Source organism: Venturia canescens, chromosome 11 (assembly GCF_019457755.1).
Source record: "Venturia canescens isolate UGA chromosome 11, ASM1945775v1, whole genome shotgun sequence".
NCBI classification, from domain to species: domain Eukaryota; kingdom Metazoa; phylum Arthropoda; class Insecta; order Hymenoptera; family Ichneumonidae; genus Venturia; species Venturia canescens.
In genome coordinates this window covers 16,991,468-17,015,960 of record NC_057431.1, presented here as the reverse complement: position 1 = coordinate 17,015,960, position 24,493 = coordinate 16,991,468, and the positions used below count along the sequence as shown (strand labels likewise).

General features: G+C 35.6%; 1 protein-coding gene and 1 long non-coding RNA gene across 3 annotated transcripts; one reads left to right on the top strand and one right to left on the bottom strand.

Annotated features, from left to right (window-relative positions):
• Nucleotides 1-876: 876 nt before the first annotated feature.
• On the bottom strand, nt 877-21,313 carry LOC122418252 (uncharacterized). 2 transcript variants are annotated; one of them, XM_043432380.1, is made up of 2 exons: nt 20,941-21,313; nt 877-1,843 (listed from the first exon to the last, which is right to left on the bottom strand). In XM_043432380.1, exons 1-2 carry the CDS (start codon nt 21,142-21,144, stop codon nt 1,619-1,621), a joined length of 429 nt encoding a protein of 142 aa, XP_043288315.1. In that variant the 5' UTR covers nt 21,145-21,313; the 3' UTR covers nt 877-1,618. The 2 variants fall into 2 exon arrangements, with proteins under 2 accessions (XP_043288315.1, XP_043288316.1); XM_043432381.1 differs by having other exon boundaries at nt 20,946-21,313.
• Nucleotides 10,893-14,968, top strand: LOC122418254 (uncharacterized). Its single transcript, XR_006262477.1, has 2 exons — nt 10,893-11,129; nt 14,633-14,968. It is a non-coding gene; the product is annotated as an uncharacterized lncRNA (long non-coding RNA).
• Nucleotides 21,314-24,493: the final 3,180 nt, after the last annotated feature.

The following is a 24,493-nucleotide window of genomic DNA, read 5'->3' as shown; positions in this document are numbered from 1 at the left end:
TTCATAAACGTGCAAATTGCTGATCACCGATACACTTTTGTTTGAATCTATACAATTTAACAACATTCACTGACATTTCGAACAGAACAGCTTTCCGACGTGCGATCCGAGATCATAACTTACAATCAAGGGATGTCATTTCCGAACGTTCATAAACGTGAAAATTGGTGATCACCGATACACTTTTGTGTGAATCGATACAATTTAACAACATTCACTTACATTTCGAACAGAACAGCTTTCCGACGTGCGATTCGAGATCATACCTTACAATCGAGTGATGTCGTTTCCGAACGTTCAGGAACATGAAAATTGGTGATCACCGATACACTTTTGTGTGAATCGACACAAATTAACCAGATTCACTGACATTTCGTTCTGAATCGCTTTCCGATGTGCGAATCGCGATTACAGCTTACAATCGAGTGTTGTTGTTTCCGAACGTTCATAAACATGAAAATTGGAGATCACCGATACACTTTTGTGTGAATCGACACAAATTAACCAGATTCACTGACATTTCGTTCTGAATCGCTTTCCGATGTGCGAATCGCGATCACAGCTTACAATCGAGTGTTGTCGTTTCCGAACGTTCATAAACGTGAAAATTGGTGATCACCGATACACTTTTGTGTAAATCGATACAATTTAACAACATTCACTGACATTTCGAACAGAACAGCTTTCCGACGTGCGATTCGAGATCATACCTTACAATCGAGTGATGTCGTTTCCGAACGTTCATAAACGTGAAAATTGGTGATCACCGTTCTTAATGTTTATGAACGTTCGGAAACGTTGTAACATCAAAATTTTTCCATGGTACACAGATTAATTATTCAAAAATGATACACTCAAACCAGGTTAATTTTGATGTTTCCGGAGTACAAAGAATTTATTAGGATTGAAAATTGTGGAGCCGAACTCCGAGATTGGTAACAAATATAAATGGTTCAACAGTTATAATTTTTCGAGCACAACATTTCTCCCGCACACATTACGCGCTCCAACTCATACACACACATACACATTCACTCATATAAAAGGCCTGAGACGGTCACCGTGAACACGACGAGCGACGACGATGATATTCGGAGAAAAAAAAGAAATGAGATTCGTAAACTTATCTAGTACTCGTTTGATCCCTCGTTGGCTCTATACTCCGGGAACTGGGGAAATGCTGGCGGGCAGTAGTAAAACAATGGAAAATGCCTTCGGGATGATATTTCTGGAAATCGGGGCGGCCGCACCCAATTGATAGTGAATCCAGATAATTAATTGATCCAACAATCCTTCCTTCGCCACGAGGCTTCCCGTTCGACGGTCCCGGAGCAAGAGAGCGAGGCTCACCGCTTTTCGGACGATCTCTCGCAGAACCACGATAAGTGGGGAGGGCGAAGATTCGAGACCAGGTGGCTCGATCCCCGGATCGATGCTCCGTGAACAGCGCGAAAATTTTAAAGCGCAAAAGGAAGGTTACAACGCCCCCCCTTTTATGTGACTCCTCTAATAAACGAGGAAGATGCATAAAATCGAGGAAAGCCAGAAATGACGGTGGATAGTTCACGGAAGAGATCCGCGTTGGTAACCGAAGAGTCCCGCAGGATGGATTGACCACTCATGGGACAGACCAAAAAGCGAGAGCTGTAAACCTCGAGGTAGAGATGGCCCGTTGCTCTCCTTCTTTAGTCCTTAGGATAGCGATGAAATACCAATCGACGGGGACACCTCCTCGAATGGTAGAGCTCGGAAAGTTCCATGAGCGATGATGCTGAACCGGACACGATAGCGATTCGTAGACATTCAGCGACGCGTGACAGAGGTATCGGATTCGTACGAGGCCCTGTACATTAATTCATAGTTTATGTATTTACACTCACATTCACACAAGTCTCTCAGACGTCACGCATACAGAGGCATCATGCCAACATCTCTTATAATTATTATTCAACCTAGGCTTCGTCAATACATTACAACGTCATAAAAGAAGGGATATAAACTCACAAAATCAAATTCCTGTTCGTTTTAAAGGAAAGAGATGGAGTCATTACACTTCATTATCCAGGGCACCCCCAGGATACGTCGTCCTTACAACTAACATTCCAACAATTTCTCTACTTTTACAGAGCTTATTCATTCGCTTTTTTCACATCGTATGTTCTCTCTATTTAACATTGAGATTTGACGGCAAAGAAAGCCCATCATCACCAACAATTTTAATTATCCGTTTTAGCATAATATTTTCTCAAATTCCAGCGATTATAGGTACCAATCTCTCGAGTGTCGTCATGTACCTCGCAAAGGACAAAAGCATTTGGTCCGACACATTTCAAAATTTTGTAGGGCCCTTCAAATAAATGGAAGAACTTTTTAGTCACGCGATTGAGAGCATTCGAAAGATGACGCACACGCAATAAAACTAAATCCCCCAGTGCCAAAACTATTTTCGAGACAGATCGTTGTTGCTTCTTTCGTTGTTCAAAATTTTTACGCATATTCTCTCGGGCCAACGTCAACATATATTCGTGGGTCACTCCGACGGAATTTGGAAAATTTATAAGTTTCTGTATTTTATCTCGAGCAGATTCGCCAGACTGCAATTCGCACGGTGCGAATCCCGTACTTTGATGAACCGTGACATTAAGCATTTCCTCTATCTTCGATAAAAATATTACCCATTTGGTATGTTTATCGGCGCATAAAGTCCGGAATAGCCGACCCAGCTCTCGCATAACACGTTCAGTGGGGTTAGATTGCGGGTGACGAATGGAACTAAACAACACTTTAATTCCGGCAGCCTCTAATTTCTCTTTCCACGCTCCCGATGTAAACTGAGTACCATGATCCGACAAAATTCGTTTCGGTTTGCCAAACTTGGGACAAAACGACTCAAAAATCTTTTTCAAACACGTATTGACGTTCGCCTTTTTAATGGGATAGAGGCTCACGTATTTAGAAAAAACATCGAGCATCACAAAAAAGTATTGTATTCCTCCGCGAGCCATAGGAAGGGGGCCATAGAAATCTACGGTGATTAAATCGTTCACCCCGTCAGAAGCAACGTAGTTGTATGCCCCTTCCATGGACACAGACAAATATTTGACTCGTTGACACAGGTCACATTCGAGCACATATTTCTTAACTTGTGAGCGCATATTCTTCCAAAAATAAAATTGTCTAAGATATTCGAGTGTTTTAAACACCCCTGGATGGCCTAATTTTTCGTGAATTTGCTCAACCAATAAACGCTGCAATCGTTTTGGTATGACTGCGGTCCAACCGCCGAATCGGTTTCCACGATGAAACAAAATTTGCTCATGAACGAGAAAGCGAGCGTTCTCGTCATTCATCTGGCATTCATCAATAAGTTTTTTAGTTTTTTCATCTTGAGAATGTAAAAAGCTCAAATTCTTCAAATCGCGAGCGAGATTCGTATCGTACTCTAGCATGGCCATAGTTACGAGCGATACATCTTCAACACATTTAAAGGGCAAAAAATATTGATGAAGCGAAGATCAAGAGACTCGGTAGAGTCTCGGGACAAGTACATTGACAGCCCTGTCGTCTGCTGGCCCGAGACTCTCGCCGAGACTATACTTTCTCTGAATAAAACGATTGGCCGTGGTGGGGGTAAAATTGGCATGTGATTTTATTGAATTACGAAGCTCAGGAGCCATTTAGCAACTTGAAAATTGAAGTTTAAGCCAATTGAGTAATTCTCTTTCGATTCCGCCCTAAATCAGCATGATCGGTGTTGTAATTGCTGAGAAAAAACTTTGCACGGGCTCAAGATTATGCAAAAGTTACCAACACATTCAAGAATTTATGCGTCTGTATTTATAAACACCATCAAAGGCACTTTGATGCTCTCGAGTTTCTGATTCGTTGGATCTGACGACATCCATTTTTAGACGTTGTGATTGGTTGTTGAAATTAGTTGTTGATGATTGGAAATCTGACGTCAACTTCAGAACGTAGCACACGGCGCAGCACAGCTGGTAACAGCAGTCATAAATTCGACCGATATACATATATATATGTACAAACCATGTGTCAGTTTTTGATCGTATGAACAGAGTTTCGACATTGCGAAGTGCGTGCGGGATCAATAAAAAAATAATTTTCGTCATCTAAAGAAGTGCATATTACTATTTATTTTGTTATTTGTGATATATTAAACCGGTATCAAAGCGGCCGCGTAAATGTAGTCTGTGATGTGTGTGTGAAAAAGAATATAAAAAATGCGCGATGCATATATGTCAACGAAACTTTTCAAGATTTCATTATTTCGTTCGATTGGAAATAAGTGTTAACTGAAATAATCCTTCAATTAAACCAGAGTACGAGAAATATTGTCCAGTGCGAATAAATTGTCAGTGGCGTGGTTATATATCATGTGTACATAGGTTATATATACGAATAAATAGAACAAAAATACACGCAACTGTTAGAATGATATTAGAAACTTTAATTGAATAAATATTTTCTAATTTATTTCTTGTGTCGTCATTATTTTTAAACATCCCCATATTTTGCTTGATATTCAGTTTGGCTCTGCCCTCTCCGATCCTTGTTTTCACCCGCTCAGTTTGCAGCGGATCGATTCATATTATTAATTCGTTCCCTAATATGTGTTCTATGATTTTCTACTCCTTCATGATGATTGTGGTAACATGATTCGAGAGGTTTCTAACCATGATCTTGAATTGCACATTTTGTAAATCAGATTTTCAAAAAAAAATCTGGTCTTGGTATAGTGTGTAGTTATTCTTTTCCTATTAGGTCTGTCGAGTGATAAATTTGGAAACTTTTCCAGAAAGCCTTTGGATGCTTTTTTTGCTAATGATATGAAAAGTCGTATCTTAGGAATGCGGTATGCAAACACAAATTTTGATAACAAAACTTATAGAATGACATGTATGTTGAGTATTTCCACTTTGCAAACTACAAATATGGAATTATTATAAAAAAAATTCATTCCGATAAGTCTACTGTTGCTCAGTTTTGGATGCGATCAAATATGATGCCTACCAACATCCCCAGAAACTTACTGAATTGCTGAATGCAATGTGCGCTATGTCATTTTAATGTAACATCATGACTTTTGACAACTTTTCATTATAATGCTGTAGATTCGGATCATTAAAATACTGCAAAAATCTGTAAACTATACAATTTAAATACTGTGCCATTCATTTTACATTTTGACTCTAACTGTAACATCTATATGAAGAAAAAAATTGATTATAAAAGTCTTCAGTTGCTCATTTATGGATAGATTTGAAATTGCTGTCTTCGAAGCTCATTGCGCAGATACATTGAACCGCAGCAGATACCGGCGAACTCTGAAATTTCTGTGGATAAATATATATGCGACGGATCACCCCTTATCTTTGATTATGGTAATATGTAATGGAACTTGGTTCGGCAAGTTTTTAAGTGTTCCTTTTCAAATAGTATTGAAGTTTGTATGACTGATATACAGCAAATACTTCCAAACTTTGATATTTCTGTGTTGCAGCATGTGTGCCAATCATTCAAATCATTTCCTCCAACCGTATCATGTAATCTAGAAAATTCATCACAAAAGTCTTCCGCATTTCTAGATACTTCAATTTTCCTTTTTCTACTCCATTGTGAGTTTTCTAATTTTTAAATTAATTTCTGAATTGTCCTGAAATGGTTTTTCTCCAAAACCAATGCAGGCACCTTAAACGTCTTTGAATTCTGTTGCTTTGTTGAATTAAGTTCGCTTAGTTTTTTTTGCTGCTTTGAGTTCTGGCATAATAAATGGTAGAAGTTTACGGGTACTTTTTTTCAGCAACTATCAAACTGTGGATAATTGAACCTCAGCGGCCGCTTGCAAACTTTGGAAATATATTTGATTGAGGGCACGTTTTGGATGAAATGAAATCTCTAGATTCAGAATGCAAAAGCGACATTTAAAGTGGGCAAATCTGTTGGATTTTTCGTGTCTTGAATTTGATCTATCTTTCATTTGAATTTTGAAGAAAAGGGATAAATAAAATCTGTTCTATTAAGGAAATCTTTACATCAGTTCTTTCTTGGTATGAAGACTTGGAAAAAATCGCCAAAGGCCAAGGACAGACAGGTGACGAAATATTTTCAGTACAATTTTGACGAAAAATAGATCTTTTGTCGCGGAAACCAACGTTATAAGCCGAAAATCATATTACAGCCCACGAGACGCATTTCTTCACTCTCTTGGGTTCCTATTACACAAAACATATTAGAAGATAAGGGGGAAAATCACCAACGTGGAAGAAGAAACCAGTGCCGAAATATTTCCAGTACAATTTTGACGAAAAATAGGTCCTTTTTCGTGGAAACCAACGTTATTAGCCGAAAATCATATCTCGGCCCCCAACCCGCTTTCTACCATTCTCTTGGGTTCCCAATAAGCATAGCAAATTAGAGTAGAAGAAAAAAAATAGCCCAACTCCATGGACAGACCTGTGACGGAATGTTTACTGTACAATGTTGACGAGAAGTTTGTTGTTTTTCGTGGAAACCAACGTTATAGGCCGAAAATCATATCTCGGCCCGCAACACACTTTTCCCCATGCTCTTGGGTTCCAAATAGACGAAACATATTAGAGTACAAGGAAAAAAATCGCCAAAGTCCAAAGACAGACCTGTGACGAAATATTTCCAGTACAATTTTAACGAAAAATAGATCTTATTTCGTGGAAACCAACGTTATAAGCCGAAAATCATATTATGGCCCACAACACGCATTTCTCCATGCTCTTGGATTCCCAATAGACAAAACATATTAAAAGACAAGGAGAAAAATCACCAAAGTCCAAGACCAAACCAGTGCCGAAATATTTTCAGTACAATTTTGAAGAAAAATTGGTCTTTTACGTGGAAACAAACATTATAAACCGAAATTCATTTTGCGGGCCTCATCCCGGATTCCTCCATGCTGTTGAGTTCCTAATAGGCATAACATATTAGAGTATAAGGAAAAAAATCGCCAAAGTTCAAGAGCAGACTTGTGACGAAATATTTTCACTACAATTTTTACGAAAAATTGGTCTTTTATGGTGGAAACCAACTTTATAAGCCGAACATCATACCCAGGGAAAATAAGATTGGGAAAAGTACATTGACGGTCCCTTATTTGCTGCTAATTTCATGCAAAAGATTATCCCATAAAAAATGTTCGTATGAGAATGGAATCTATAAAAATGTACTAAGCAAATAATTCATAGAAATTTATACTAAAATCCTATAACCGTCATAACATAAATGAGGAACATTTGAGAAAAAAGGCGTGATATCAAACCATAAACTTCCCCTAGGGAAAAAAAGGTTGGGACAAGTACATTGATGGTCTCTTGTTTCTGGATGACATAGAAAAAAGATTTAGAACCAGGAAAAAAATTCTATAAAAATAATAAACGAAAAATTGAAAAGTTCAAAAAAACTCAACAAAAATAAAAAACAATCGAAAAAATTCTGTAAAGAAAAATAAAAAATTTTCAAAAAAAAATCATAAATATTGAACAAATTGAAAAATGTACTATCCAAGTTACATGCAGTATAAAAATGTATGATATCAATTGGAGGCCAAGTTTTTATTGATAATTTGGAATATTTATCGAAAAAATTGGAAACTGTAATGAAATTCATGATAATTATTTTCACGAAAAAAGTTAATGAAAAAAAGTCATAACGGAAGTTACGTGCAGTACTAAAATGTATTATATCAATTCGAGGTCAAGTATTTATCAGTTATTCGAAATATAATCTCCGGCGACAAATGAGCGTTGAGAATCCTTGTCGGGCTCACAACGTTTTATCAAAATTACTAAAAAATTAATGGAAATAAAATCATTAAAAATTCACATGAAAGTCATTCGTTACTTCATCAAGGTATACACTTTAAAGAATCGATTCCCCTCCGACTTTCAGGATCCCCTGGTATTATTCACAACATTCAACTTCGATTGGATCGGTACAAATTATGTTCAAATACGTCTTAAACGTACTTGTCCGGCCCATCACTTTTTATTCAAATTGCTCATTCGACAACAAATCAGGGCTCTTCTATAATGACAAATATAATAAAATGGATAAAAATAAAAATAATATCTCCAAGTAATTTGAACTTGATTGTTCGCAAGTTCGTATAGCAATATCCACTTCTCAATTTCTTCAGTGAACACATACCATTCGGTAAGAACCAATGAAAATGAGAAATAATCAGGCGCATTACTAGAAATTTTCGAACCTACTCAGCCATGCAATGTTTTTTTTTCTATAGTCACGTACACATTTTGATAAATATCACTAGTCGAGTACGACACGTGGATTCCTGGAATTTGTAGAAAAATGATTTTGTTGTGAATTATGACTCCATATAATATAAATAGATTAATCAACTTCATCTTTCATTTTTGTTTCATTTTGACAAGAGCGATTCGAAGGAAAATTATTTTCTCGGGAATTACTGTTCCTTAATATTAACACATGCATTAACTTCGTTTTTGATTTGTTTTCGAATGAGCAATTTGAATAAAAAGTGATGGGCCGGACAAGTACGTTTAAGACGTATTTGAACATAATTTGTACCGATCCAATCGAAGTTGAATGTTGTGAATAATACCAGGGGATCCTGAAAGTCGGAGGGGAATCGATTCTTTAAAGTGTATACCTTGATGAAGTAACGAATGACTTTCATGTGAATTTTTAATGATTTTATTTCCATTAATTTTTTAGTAATTTTGATAAAACGTTGTGAGCCCGACAAGGATTCTCAACGCTCATTTGTCGCCGGAGATTATGTTTCGAATAACTGATGAATACTTGACCTCGAATTGATATAATACATTTTAGTACTGCACGTAACTTCCGTTATGTCTTTTTTTTCATTAACTTTTTTCGTGAAAATAATTATCATGAATTTCATTACAGTTTCCAATTTTTTCGATAAATATTCCAAATTATCAATAAAAACTTGGCCTCCAATTGATATCATACATTTTTATACTGCATGTAACTTGGATAGTACATTTTTCAATTTGTTCAATATTTATGATTTTTTTTTGAAAATTTTTTATTTTTCTTTACAGAATTTTTTCGATTGTTTTTTATTTTTGTTGATCTTCATGTTCCAAATCAAGTGTACCAAGTGCACTTTTTGCCACTGGCACCATTACTCTGACCTCCAGGACAGTTTTTGTGCATCGGTTTTTTATGCTCTCTATGAATACTTAACGTCAAAGGTTCACTTCAAACTTAGTATATATATTTTTTGAAGGAGGGGGGCATTTATGAAAAACAAAATAGTATATTGTCTTTGGTACACAATATACTAGCACTCTTAACGTTAAAAACGTTTTTTCGAAAAAACGAGAAAGACGTGGTTGCGTCGTATAAAAAATTTATTATACTTCTTCAAATTTTACACAGTTCATACACTTAAATTTAATACAAAAAAAGCCTAGGGGAAAGGTCCTATTTGAGATTTTTTTTGAGTCTCGTTCGCTCACTTGATTCTTGCTTTCAAGTAAGGTTTTTTCGGATACTTTTCCTAAGGACTTGCTAATCCAACTGCTAATTGAGGTGAGTTTCAATGCGTCGTAAAATTTATGCGCAGTTTAGTCAAATTCAGTATCCATATAAAGCCCAAAAGTCGACATATTCGACAGAAGACTACAGCGGAACTTGCGATATCATTTTTTTCGATTTGATTTGCATGAGTTATCTATTCATTTATAGAATGACCGAAGAATAATTGACATTGCAGCCGTATGGTTTAGTGCGTTCTCGTACGATTGAAGACTCTTACGAAGATGCCGAAATATTTTGAAGGAGAAGAAAAAAAAACCGGTTCCAACTCTTATAACCGTTAGCTCTGTCTTTTATTCACGAAAATCTCATCAGTAAAAATGAAGATATCGTACTGGAACGTAGTTTTTTATGGCCTCGTCTCCATAATGGTTTTCGTACTCGTTGGCACTTCGGGCACGCAACTTCGGAATCAAGCGAAGTTTCAACGAATTTTCAAAGAGTATAAAGATCTCTGGTGGAAGATTTGCTTTTCGGTCTGCAATTGCAATAGCATTAATTTTTTCGTAATGAAAACGTCCACAATTTTCGTACAGTAACGGTTTTATTTCTTTTGTAATGCCATCCAGCAGAATGCTTTACTCTAAAAGAGACCACCTACGACATCTCTTGCACCGGATGCATAATCACGCTCATTTTTGTTTTGATATCCCTCAGACTCTGATCGGTTAATAGAAATAATATGCTCCTTTGTTACTTCACTCTTAAAAAGTAAATATTCTTAATTACGAATCCCGATTTAGGGTTTTTTGACGTTAAATTGTCAATTCAAATCAAGCATAAAGAAAAAGTTCCATGTGGGACTTTATTTGGGTTTCGCTTGCCCGTTTCGATCAAGGTTTTTTTGAGGACTTTTCCCAAGGGCTCGCTCATCCACCGCAGGGCACTTTGGCAACAGTGAACAACAGAAATTATCGATTCCCGGTGAAACTTCATGAATTGTCGAATTGATTCCGCTAAGTATCGCTTTCAATCGAGCTGGGGTTCAATGCATCGTAAAAATTCATGCATAGTCCAGAGGATTTGAGCATACCTATGAAGCCCGAAAACCGGCGTATTCGGCATAAGAGTGCAGCAAGGCTTGCAATGTCATTTTTCTGACATTTGGATTTTATGAATTCCATTCATATGGATAATTGCAAAATAACTTATATTGTAAATATGATTTAGCACATTTTTCGTATGAGATCCAGACGATTGTAAATGAGCCGAAACATTCTAACAGAAGAAGACGAACCGGTTTGCTAGTATTATATTATCATCGTTAACTCTCTACAGCAAAGATACTTGCCAAAAATTTCATCAGTAAAGATGAAACTGTTGAGCTGGAACGTCGTTTTTTACGGTCTCGTATCCATGATGGTTTTCGTGGTCATTGGCAGCTCGTGTAAACCTACTCTACCTGCAGTTACATCTACTTATCGTCCTGGTACGAGGCCCCCCTCCCCCCCACCGACCGTGGCGATGATTTTGGGACCGTGTCCAGATGATCGGATGAGGGATTCAAATGGGCTTTGTCGCAGGTTCATGTGAGAATTACTTTTTTCTAAGCCTCCATTTCTCCTCGACTTTTTCTTCTCGGGTATGAAAAATGCAATGATTTTCTGTTCAAAACTTCAGTGTTAAATTGATGATAGACATGTGCATTATCGTTCTTCCGTTTTTTGTTTATTTTTTTGCAGTCTGTGTGTTTTGAGAATTTTCGAGTAAATGGCAAGGCTCGCGATGTTCAAAGGTAGATTCAGTGTATGATTTAGTTTCTTCAAGATTGACAAAGTCGGTTCACATTTCTAGCTTTTGATATAAAATGAAGAAATGAACGCGTTTTTTGTCTTTTGTGCTATTTCCTAATAAATGGGGGAATAGGACTGATCTACATCACAAAGTTTGTATTGGAATAATTTATTGTAACGCCCGACTATCTCTCGACGAATAACTCAAAATAAATTCTCCTTGTTTTGTGTCTCTCCGCATTGCGTCGGACTATCGCATAATAATAAGGGAATTCCCAGGTTATAAATAGAAATTCCCACACTGATTGCCCCACATCCATCCTCGGCCGATGATGAAGCAAAACGCCTGTCCACCGGTGTAAATAAACACAGCGACAGCGAAGAGCTGAGGCGACGTCCCGTACCCCGTCCTCCCCGACTACCTACCTGTCCACGAAACCTAAACATCAGGATCTGTCAACGACCCGAGCCGGATCCACACTTAGAAATATCCCCCAAACTCATAGCCCGCACAACGCGGAACATTTAAATCAAAAGGGGAAAGAATATTTCGTTTCATTATTCAGATTCGAATGATCTTCCTCAGCAATTACTTCTATTACATCCCAATGTTAAAACGAGATCTTTATATCATAGTTGATTAAATAATTATTTGAAGAGATACTGATTAAACCTGTTGCGCTTTAAAAACTTTTAGTGTTTTTGGTTATTTCCACGAATGTATAATGATACGGAAAACTGAATTCCTGTAATTCACTGGACGCTTCCATCTTCGTGTTTCGATAACGAAGAGAAACATGATGCAGTAAAAATTCTTTTAAATTGAAAAAGTTCGATAAAACGCGAAAGGGAGTGTTTTTATTGATAAATCAATGGTATTTTCGATTTTATTCGAATTTAATTTTGCAGCTAGTGGAATAGACGAATTGCTGTCGTCAATAAAATATCCAGTTTATCCTTCATAGCCATGTCGCCTTCGACACTTTGTAATGCAAATAGCTATTTCATTATATTTGACAGCGGAAGATTGCGACCGGGCTCGCATTGGCTCTTTTGATTTTTTAAATATGTAACGGCCATTTACTGCCGTAGCTTTTGAAACCTGAAAAACAGCATGAATGCTGTAAAAAAACATTTAAGCGCTTTGGGCAGTCATCTGTAAAATCATAGAAATCAATGCTTGTAAGACTTTTAATTTAAGAAAGAAGACGTTGTCAAATAAATGCAGAAGTTGCCAATCGGATTACGAACGAAAATAGTTACAAAAGAAGGAAAATTGGGCGCAAAAAATTACAACCACAGAAAATACAAACACAAAGCATTACGAAAACAAACTGTGTATTTCTATTATATACTATATATTTAAAGTTTAGAATAATTCTGAATAATTTTCCGTTCGTTATAAATATCCTTCTCAACTAGATACGTCTCTTTGCGTATATACATGATCCACCTAATATTATAGATCTGACATGTTTTGATAGTATGTAATGGATCAAACCATACCGATATTATGGCTCCATGACAGAACGTCGAGCGACAAAATAGAATTTAGGGTAGGCGAGGGTAAAACGGAATACCCAAAAAATTAGGGAAATTTTTTTGACTTTTTTTCAACTTTCATATTTGTCCGAAAATGAACAAAAAAAATATTTTTCCAAAACATCTTGATTTTTTTAGATTTTGCATTTAAAAAAATGGTTTTTTCAACATATATTTTTTTTTAATTCTCATTTTTATATAATTTCAAGGTGAAAAAGTATTTGTACTGAAATTCATATATTTTCATTGCCGTTTACGACAGTAATCGCAGATACAGGGAAACGTGGGGCAAAGTGAATACTACCATAAGCGTCGGTTTGTATATGTGCTGTCAACTATTGTTGTGTTCAAAAATTGATTTTTCGCACTTATTTTTAATTTCCTGCTAAAAAAAAATTATGGGGCAAAGTGGACTTTCCCTCGAAAAAAATGCTCTACTGACGATTCTGACTAATTGTCTTGAATATATGGTAGAATTGAATGAAATTGGAATTTATTGAAAAAAAAGAAGCAAAGTGAACTTTTCTTTTTAAAAAGAAAATTTTTGTGTTCACTTTGCCCAATTTTTTTTTCATAAAATTCAGATTTTATTCAATTTCACCGTACATTCGAGAAAATTAGTCGAAATCTTCAGTGGAGCATTTTTTTGTGTCAGTTTGTCCCATTTTTAAAATTTATTTTGAATTTTGTTAAAAGTTTTTCGTTTGAAAACAAAGCTTATTTCGAGAACTGTTGAGGGTTACGTTTGAATTCTGGCCGTCATATCAGGTCGAATTAGTTGGCAAAAAGAAAAAGACTGCGAAAGTAGCTAAACTTCCGTTGCCAGACGTTTCCTGTATTTTTTGCGAAGAACTCTATTCGAAATCGGTCGTGCAATGGATCGAAACCGTCCCCTATTTTTATGGACCATCAATCAAACTTTGATGATCCAAACTAACGATGATTTACTCAAGGTTTCACGTTTATTTCACACTGTGTAAATTTTCCTCGAGAATTGACTCATTTGCTGATGAATTTAGAATAAAAGGGCAAATCATTTTTGAAGCTGTTGTCAAATATTCAAAACATCTTAGCTGGAATCAAATCTATCAGAGTTTCGAAAAATTTCTGGAAAAAACGAACATCTGGTGGGAATTTTGCTGTTCTTGCTGCAATTGCAATATAGTTGTAGTATTTGCTGTTATGAAAATTCCCGCATTACCCCATAAATTGGGAAATAATTGGGAGTAATGCAGTCGCTAATTCCTTGGTCGTCATTTTTAGTAATAGCGAAAACGCCACGTTGGACGATATTTCAAAATTCGAAATTGCTCTGAATAGCAGAGTACTCGGTTTTTGTCTATTTGCCTTCATTCACGCGTAGTCTCTGCGTAGATATTTTTTCACATGACTTCATACATCTGGCATACTCTGGCGGTGTATAATGGGCGAGAGTATATGTCAAAATTGGAGATCCATAACAGATATCGATCAAATTATTGAATATCCTTAATGACAACGATTTATGTCAAGTCTAACACTTGTCGTCAAACTGCGCGTTCATTTTTTCGAGGGCATTGACTATTCGGCTTATAAGTTTAGTATAAAAAGGTGAGGCGTCAGTCGAGCTATCATCAAACAGTCAGAACGTCTTGTTTGAAATCAAATCTATCCAAGTTTCGACGAATTACTGGAAAACACGAAATTTTATGGCGTGAGTTCAGCCTTACTTGCTGCAATTGCAATGGTACTTGTATTTGCTGTAATTGAAATTTCAGCACTCCCCCGGGAATGAAAAAAGTGCAAGATCACTCGTAGATGCCCTCCGTGTACGTATGGAGCACCCACACGGTGCGAGTGTGTCTGCGGAGAACTTATGCCCGATTGTGACTTGTCTACGCCTACCACTCACGGACCTCTTGAAATGGATGTGTTTGCGACAGGATAACTTCGCATTCGATTTAACTTTATCGTCCGTAAGAACACGAAAAATGTCACAGAAATTGAAAAATGTTCTCGGAAGGAATTTTCCTTCGCGTTTGTTTTCTGCGTTTTCCTCTACTGTACTTGTTCAAAATAGTTGTTGAATAATAAATCAAATATGTAGATTCTCATTGCCTACTGTTTTTAAATGTATTTGACCAACGCATTCTCAAACTGAAAATTGACACGTAATAAAAAAGAAATAAAGATATCGATGATTTTGGGTTACTAAGAGAACTTTTTAAAAAAGAAAACAACCCATGTCTTCTCTTGAAAAAAAATGTAGAAAAATGAAGATCATCAACCGATACGTGACGATATGAATTGAAAACGAAAAAGGAAATACAGTTACACAACTCTTGAATGCGTGTTAATTTATTCAACTCATATTCTTTTTAATCGAGGTGAGTTTCCTTTTTTCATATTAAGGAGGGTGGCTACGTTCGTCAAATTGATAAGAAATTGATCAAATTTGGTGATAATGTTCTTCAACATCAAGTGCGAAGACACCATTTTTTTCAAAATTTTCTTCTGCTTAGTTATCGAGTAATTACGCATTAAAGCAGATTTCTTATGCTCGGAATGTATACCTATATATATGGAAACGCTATGCTTATACACTTGAACTTTAGTGATCAATTACTCGATAACTGTACAGAAGAAAAATCTTAAAAAATTTGTACTGTCAAATTTGGCCCTAAAGAATATGTTCACCAAATTTTATTAAATTCTTATCATTTTGAAATTTTTAATGTATTTAACATGGTTTAGCATGGCAACATTGTATCGTCGGTAGCCACCCTCCTTAATTACATTGAAGTTTAAACTGTAATGTGCAAGACATGGATTACTCTCGGCTCACACGTTTGTATCAATTTCGACCTTGAATCTCAACGTGTGGTATACACATACCCATACCCTAGGAAAAAAAAGGTTGGGACAAGTACATTGATGGTCCCTTGTTTGCTGATAATTCCATCCATAAAAAAAACTTTAAAAAAATTTTCTTTTTAAATTGTCAACAAAATTATATTATAAAAAAAAAAGTTCAAAAAAATTCAACAATAAAAAACAATCGAAAAAAATTCTGTAAAGAAAAATAAAAATTTTCAAAAAAATTCATAAATATTGAACAAATTGAAAAATGTACTATCCAAGTTACATGCACTATAAAAATGTATGATATCAATTGGAGGACAAGTTTTTATTGATAATTTGGAATATTTATCGAACAAATCGGAAACTTTGATTGAAAAATTGACGTTTTATGCATAGGAGCCACTAATCATTCATGATAATTATTTTCAAGAAAAAAGTTCTTGAAAAACAAGTCATAACGGAAGTTACGTGTAGTACTAAAATGTATTATATCAATTCGAGGCCAAGTATTTATCAGTTATTCGAAATATTATCTCCGGCGACAAATGAGCGTTGAGAATCCTCGTCGGGCTCAGAACGTTTTATCAAAATTACTAAAAAATTAATGGAAATAAAAAATCGCAGAATCTTTCTTTCGAATAATAAGAAGGATGTCAAACCATTCCTTTTTAACCAGACCTTATAAAAATCGTTAAAAAATCACATGAAAGTCATTCGTTACTTCAACAAGGTACAGACTTTAAAGAATCGATTCCCCTCCGACTTTCAGGATCCTCTGGTATTATTCACAACATTCAACTTCGATTGGATCGGTACAAATTATGTTCAAATACGTCTTAAACGTACTTGTCCGGCCCATCACTTTTTATTCAAATTGCTCATTCGAAAACAAATCAGGGCTGTTGTATAATCCCAAATATAATAAAATGGATAGAAATAAAAATAATATATCCAAGTAATTTGAACTTGATTGTTCTCAGGTTCGTATAGCAATATCCACTTCTCATTTCCTTCAGGGAACACATACCATTCGGTAAGAACCAATGGAAATGAAAAATAATCAGGTACATTACAAGAAATTTTCGAACCTATTCAGCCGTGCAATGTTTTTTTTTCGATAGTCACGTACACATTTTGATAAATATCACTAGTCGAGTACGACACGTGGATTCCTGGAATTTGGAGAAAAATGATTTTGTTGTGAATTATGACTCCATACAATATAAATAGATTAATCAACTTCATCTTCCATTTTCGTTTCATTTTGACAAGAGCGATTTCAAGGAAAATTTTTTTCTCGGGAATTACTGTTCCTTAATATTAACACATGGATTAACTTCGTTTTTGATTTTTTTTCGAATGAGCAATTTGAATAAAAAGTGATGGGCCGGACAAGTACGTTTAAGACGTATTTGAACATAATTTGTACCGATCCAATCGAAGTTGAATGTTGTGAATAATACCAGAGGATCCTGAAAGTCGGAGGGGAATCGATTCTTTAAAGTCTGTACCTTGTTGAAGTAACGAATGACTCATGTGATTTTTTAACGATTTTTATAAGGTCTGGTTAAAAAGGAATGGTTTGACATCCTTCTTATTATTCGAAAGAAAGATTCTGCGATTTTTTATTTCCATTAATTTTTTAGTAATTTTGATAAAACGTTCTGAGCCCGACGAGGATTCTCAACGCTCATTTGTCGCCGGAGATAATATTTCGAATAACTGATAAATACTTGGCCTCGAATTGATATAATACATTTTAGTACTACACGTAACTTCCGTTATGACTTGTTTTTCAAGAACTTTTTTCTTGAAAATAATTATCATGAATGATTAGTGGCTCCTATGCATAAAACGTCAATTTTTCAATCAAAGTTTCCGATTTGTTCGATAAATATTCCAAATTATCAATAAAAACTTGTCCTCCAATTGATATCATACATTTTTATAGTGCATGTAACTTGGATAGTACATTTTTCAATTTGTTCAATATTTATGAATTTTTTTGAAAATTTTTATTTTTCTTTACAGAATTTTTTTCGATTGTTTTTTATTGTTGAATTTTTTTGAACTTTTCAATCTTTCGTTTATTATTTCTATAGATTTTTTTTCCTGGTTCTGAATCTTTTTTCGATATCATCAAACAAGGGACCATCAATGGACTTGTCCCAACCTTTTTTTCCCCAGGGTATGACTATTCGATCAACAGTTTCCTCGTGAAAATCTTTAGCGGGGTTCCTACTAAAAAAATCAGCCACCACATTATCCGCACCGCGACAATAGGACACCGAAAACGAATACTGTTGCAACAAGAGGCCCCAGCGGCTAATCCGAGAATTTGCGAACGCTGCAGATCGCAAAAAGGTCAAGGCCTGATGGTCGGTTATGATCGTGAAATGTGTTCCTATTAGATACACCCGAAATTTTGTGACCGAATAAACAATAGCGAGAAGCTCTTTTTCCGTAGTAGTGTAGTTAATCTCACATTTAGTCAAACATCGAGAAACTACACCAATTACGTTATGCTCTCCCGCGTCGTTGATCTGGTACAAAATTCCACTGATCCCATAATTACTCGCATCCGTTTGAACGCGATAATCGCGACCCGGAATTATATGTTTAAGGCAAATACAGTTGCGGAAGTCTTCCTTTAACTGCCTGAACGCGCGTTTTTGAACCTCCGTCCACCTCCAATTCTGATTTTTTTGAAGCAACTCTCTGAGCGGTGCAACCGATACACTCTGGTTCACGTTGAATTGACGGTAGTAATTACACACGCCCAAGAATTGTTGTAATTGACGAATGTTTCGAGGCTCGGCAAAATTTATAATAGTATCAAGTTTATGAGGGTCAGGAACAATTCCCTGCTCCGATATCATGAAACCGAGAAACGGAACTGTATTTTGAAAGAAATAACATTTAGATAGCTTGAGAGTGAAGTTATACTTCGATAATCGCTCGAAGAGTCGTTCGAGTACGCAAAAATGCTCATCAACCGTTTGCGTCCCTATTAGAATATCATCGATATAGACTGAAATATTATCCTGAAAATCTCTCTTAAGAGCGAAACTAAGACTGCGAATGAAACCGCTTCCGGCCGTTTTAAGGCCGAATGGTATGCGACAGAATTGAAACATATTCGAATCAAATAAAAAGGCCGTGTATGGCCGTGACTCTTTATGCAAAGGGACTTGCCAGTATCCATGAGTCAAATCGATTTTTGAAAACCAACGAGCACCATGAAATTTTTGGAGCACTTCGTTGATCAACGGAGGAGACTCATGGTCGTCCTCAATTATTTCATTCAAATGTCGTGCATCCAAGCAGACTCTAACAGATCCGTCCTCCTTCTTCACGATTCTCAGGGGATTACAAAAATTACTAACCGCCCTCTCAATCACTCCATTCTGCAACATTTTGTCTATTGCCTGTGCGGTGGCTTCTCTAACCTGATACGGTACCGGATAATTATGTTTAACTCTAGGTTTTTTTGTTGTTATCGCGATCTTATGTTCGTATCCTATCGCGCATCCGGGTTTATCCGAGAATAATTTCGTATGATTTGACAGTAAATTGCACAATTTTTCATTCTCCGAGTCTTTCAACCGCGTTATATGGAAGGTGGATGAACTTGATTCCCCTTGATAACTTAACTCACTGACCGAACATTTCTCCACATTATCGTCAACTTGGTATTTTTTTTTGTTATTTTCCTGAGTATCATTGTTTTCTGTTTCTGGAGCTACTTTAATAATTTTTTTCTTGTCAATGTCAACGCTACGAACACTTATATCATTATCAACTGGTAATTCATTAATTCGAATAACATATACGTGTATTTTTTCATTCTCACGAGAACATATTAACGTTTCCTGCAAATCACGTTCAAACAACATTGATGTGCGCGACACTTCAGTCCCACGAATCTCAATTTTATTATTTTTGTAGTCAATTATCACCTCGTTTCTGGACATCCAGTCATGTCCTAATATCACGTCTGACGAAAGAAATGGGATAACGAGAAGCGTGCACCCAATTACCCTTTTATCCAGAATAATTTGCACGTATATCTGCCGCTTTACTATCGTACTTTTCTTCGCGATAGCGGTTGACACCGATACATTTGACACCGGAAACTCTTCTATTCTTTTAACCGCTGACAATTGGTTGTATAATTTTTCGGAAATGGCCGTAACCTGACTCCCGGTATCGAGTAAGGCTACGATTTCTAATTGATCAATTTTGATCTTCAGGTGCGGGCTTTTTACGAAAGACTTCCCCGCGCTCGAAGATTTTACTTCCGCTCCTTCTTCAACACCTACCAGTAAATCATTTACAAAATCGAATCCCGATTGACACGCTGTCGGAACGGAATACAGCGCATCGTTATCTAGTTTAAATGATCATTATTGCTTTGGTTATGAACCCACTGCGAATGATTATTATTTCTTGCATAAGACTGTACTGGTGGTGGCGGAGGATACCTCGTGTCAGGCAGGGTGAAATTCTGTGTCATACTATCGCGATAAAGATTTTCACGGAGGTAATTTCCATTGTACCCGTATTTATTTGTCTGATTTCGTTTTTCGCGACGATTACTATTTCTGTTTTGTTGTTTGCCGTGATTGTTGTATTCCGACTCGCGAATTTCTAATTGATTTATCCCGGGTCCATGGTTTCTCGGTTGGACGCTATTTTGATTTTGTTTAGCATCACGACCGTTTCTTTCCCCCCGAACCGCGTCAAGATTCGCGAGAGCTTGGGCTATTGTTACTGTATCTGTGAAATTTACCGTGGAAAGGGTTTCTCTCACCCAAGCTGGATATTGTTGGACTATGTTAAAATTGACTTCGAAATCAGATAATTTTGGGATAAAATATCGTGCTTGCGCCGATTGTCTGTAAAAATATGTTTGGAGCGATTCACGATTGATATCGCATTTCCGTTCTGTCCACCGTTTTTTGAATCGTACGCGGACTGGCACCAAATAGAATTCGTCTAAAAATTGTTTTTTGAAATCTTCAAAATCCCGGAACTTTTCCTTCAAATTATACCATAAACCCGCTTTGCCCTCGAGAGAATATTCTACTATCGACATCTTTCGATTTTCTTTAATGTTTTTCGTTCGCAAAAATTTTTCTAATTCTTCCATAAATTCTGCGGGATGTTTTTCAATTTCATCACTGAATTTCGGAGTTTTTATATCAATATGTGTATTCTGTACGTTACTTATAATCGCTGTAATATCCTCGGCAATACTTCTGGTATTTGTTTGGCCTTCACTTATTATCTCTGGCGGATTATTCGGCTGTTGATGATTACGGGCTGTCTGAGCATAGAGTCGTGCTTGCCATTCTTCCAGCTTCTCTCTCTCTTGCCGTAATCTCTCCCACTCTTGCTCAAGGTTCACACTGTCTATTCTCTCCATATTTCTCGGTGAATTCTCGTTCCTGTTAATATTTGAATTTATGTTAGGAGTTTTCTTTTTTCGTACAATATGAGGAGATTCGGCTTTTCGTTTTCTCGACTCTAATAACGGCAATAATGATTTATTTATAACATTCGATTTCGCTCGCGTTGCTCGTGGCGAAATAGATTTGTCGACTTTCGGCATGTAAAGTTATTATCCATCCATAAAAAAAAACTTAAAAAAATTTTTTTTTTAAATTGTAAAAAAAATTATTTTATAAAAAAAAATACAGAACAATTCGAAAAAAATTTCACAAATCTTGGAAAAACATTATATTAAAACAAAAACTAATCTGTATCTATTTTTCAAAGTGTCAAAAGAATCAAATAACAAGTAAAAAATAATAAACCGAAAAATCGCCCTTGAAATCATTTTGGAAACCGATGCCTCATTCTTCTTATTAGATTCGAACAGCTAAATCAACTGAAAAAAATTCTATCTAATTTACGTGCGGCATTAAAATTTATTATATTAATTCGAGGCCAAGTATTTTCTAATGAATTGAAAAAAGTTACCACTTGAATTACGTGCAGCAATAAAATTTATGATATCAATCGGTGGACAAGTATTTTATTAGTAACTCCAAATTTTGACATTATTAAATTCTTTTAAGAAGCTTTTAAATCCAAAAAAATCACATGAAAGCTAGTCATATGTTACTCTATGGTGGCAGAGACTTATAAGAAAATCAATTCTTCTCAGACTTTCAGGATCCTCTGGTATTATTCACAAAATTCGACGTCGATTGGATCGATACAAATTATGTTTACATATGTGTTAAAAGTACTTGTCCGGCCCATCACTGTTCATTTAAATAAAAATCTATCATGAAAAAATGGAATTGATGGCAGAATCCGGTAAAACTTTTATTGAAATGCGATTCATTATTAGTTTAATGTTCTTAATAATAGTATAGGTTAGTTCTTATTCCGAATGGAATTCGTTCTCTGGAAGAATAAGTGAGAAACAAAAATTGCCGTCATTGAATACAAACTGGAGAGTTATTTTTTAAACTTGAACATATATGTTATGTACAATTATTTTCATTTATCAATGGACAATAATATCCCTTGTATATTGCGAAACAATTTCTTTGCTTTTTTTATTAAATTAGTGCAATTACGTAAAAATTACTTGAAGATAATTCTCTCAATTCCCTCTGCATGGATACTTGAGATCCATCAGTTCTAGACAACCACTGATTATTATTGGGATGAACAATTTAAACGGAAAGTGATGGGCCGGACAAGTACTTTTAACACATATGTAAACATAATTTGTATCGATCCAATCGACGTCGAATTTTGTGAATAATACCAGAGGATCCTGAAAGTCTGAGAAGAATTGATTTTCTTATAAGTCTCTGCCACCATAGAGTAACATATGACTAGCTTTCATGTGATTTTTTTGGATTTAAAAGCTTCTTAAAAGAATTTAATAATGTCAAAATTTGGAGTTACTAATAAAATACTTGTCCACCGATTGATATCATAAATTTTATTGCTGCACGTAATTCAAGTGGTAACTTTTTTCAATTCATTAGAAAATACTTGGCCTCGAATTAATATAATAAATTTTAATGCCGCACGTAAATTAGATAGAATTTTTTTCAGTTGATTTAGCTGTTCGAATCTAATAAGAAGAATGAGGCATCGGTTTCCAAAATGATTTCAAGGGCGATTTTTCGGTTTATTATTTTTTACTTGTTATTTGATTCTTTTGACACTTTGAAAAATAGATACAGATTAGTTTTTGTTTTAATATAATGTTTTTCCAAGATTTGTGAAATTTTTTTCGAATTGTTCTGTATTTTTTTTTATAAAATAATTTTTTTTACAATTTAAAAAAAAAATTTTTTTAAGTTTTTTTTTATGGATGGAATTATCAGCAAACGAGGGACCATCAATGTACTTGTCCCAACCTTTTTTTTCCTAGGGGAAGTTTATGGTTTGATATCACGTCTTTTTTCTCAAAAGTTCCTTATTTATTTTCAGTTGACTATAGGATTTTAGTTTGAATTTCTATGGATTATTCATGATTTTCGTCTTATAACGTTGGTTTCCACGAAAAAAGACCTATTTTTCGTCAAAATAGTACTGAAAATATTTCGTCACAGGTCTGTCCTTGGACTTTGGCAATTTTTTTCTTTGTACTCTGATATGTTTTGTCAATTAGAAACCCAAACGCACGGTCGCAAGCGGGTTGGAGGCCGGGATATGATTTTCGGCTTATAACGCTGGTTTCCACGAAAAAGGAACTATTTTCCGTCAAAATTTTACTGGAAATATTTCGACACAGGTCTGTTCTTGGACTTTGGCGCTTTTTTTCCTTGTACCCTAATATGATTTGTCAATTAGGAACCAAAGAGCACGGTGAAAAGCGGGTTGGGGGCCGAGATATGATTTTCGGCTTGTAACGTTGGTTTCTACGAAAAAAGACCTAAATTTCGTTAAAATTGTACTGGAAATATTTCGTCACAGGTCTGTTCTTGGACTTTGGCGATTTTTCCTCTTGTCTTCTGATATATTTTGTCCATTGGGAACTCAAGAGCATGTAGCAATGCGTGTTGCGGGCTGTGATGTGATTTCCGGCTTATAACGTTAGAAAAAAGAAAGGAAAAGAGGAAAGACAGATCAAATTCAAGACACAACAAATCCAACAGAATTGGCCATTTTTAAATGTCGCTTTTACATTCTGAATCTAGACGTTTTCGTGTCATCCAAAACATGGCCCCGATGAAATATATTTCCAAAGTTTGCAAGTGGCCGCTGAGATCCAATTATCTACAGTTTGATAGTTGCAGAAAAAAGGCACCCGAAAACATCTATTGTGTCAGAACTCAAAGAAGCAAAAAAAACTGAGTGTGCTTAATTCTACAGAGCAACAGAAATCAAAGACGTTTAAGGTACCTGCATTGGTTGTGGAGGAATACAATTTCATTTCAGGATAATTTAGAAAGAAATTTAGAAATTAAGAAATTTAGCATGGAATTTAGAAAAAGGAAAATTAAGTTAAATAGTAAAGCTGAAAGCTTTTGTGATGAATTTTTGAAATTACATGTTACGGTTGGAGTAAAAAATTAAAATGATTGGCACACATGCTGCGACACAAAAATATCAAAGTTTGAAGGTATTCGCTCCATACTGCAGTAATACAAACTTCAATACTATTTGAAAAGAAATACTTTAAAACTTGCTGAACAAAGTTCCATTACATATTACCATAATCAAAGATAGGGGGTGATACTAGCACATATACTTATCCACAGAAATTTCAAAGTTCGCAGGTATCTGCTGCGATTCAATGT

Bases quoted from the DNA above. Each gene is read 5' to 3' on its own strand.
- LOC122418252 (XM_043432380.1), bottom strand. From the start codon at position 21,144: ATGGAGAGAATAGACAGTGTGAACCTTGAGCAAGAGTGGGAGAGATTA. The intron at 1,844-20,940 runs GTACAGAATACA...ATTAATGTACAG, and splicing joins TTACAGCGATTATAAGTAAC to GGCCTCGTACGAATCCGATA.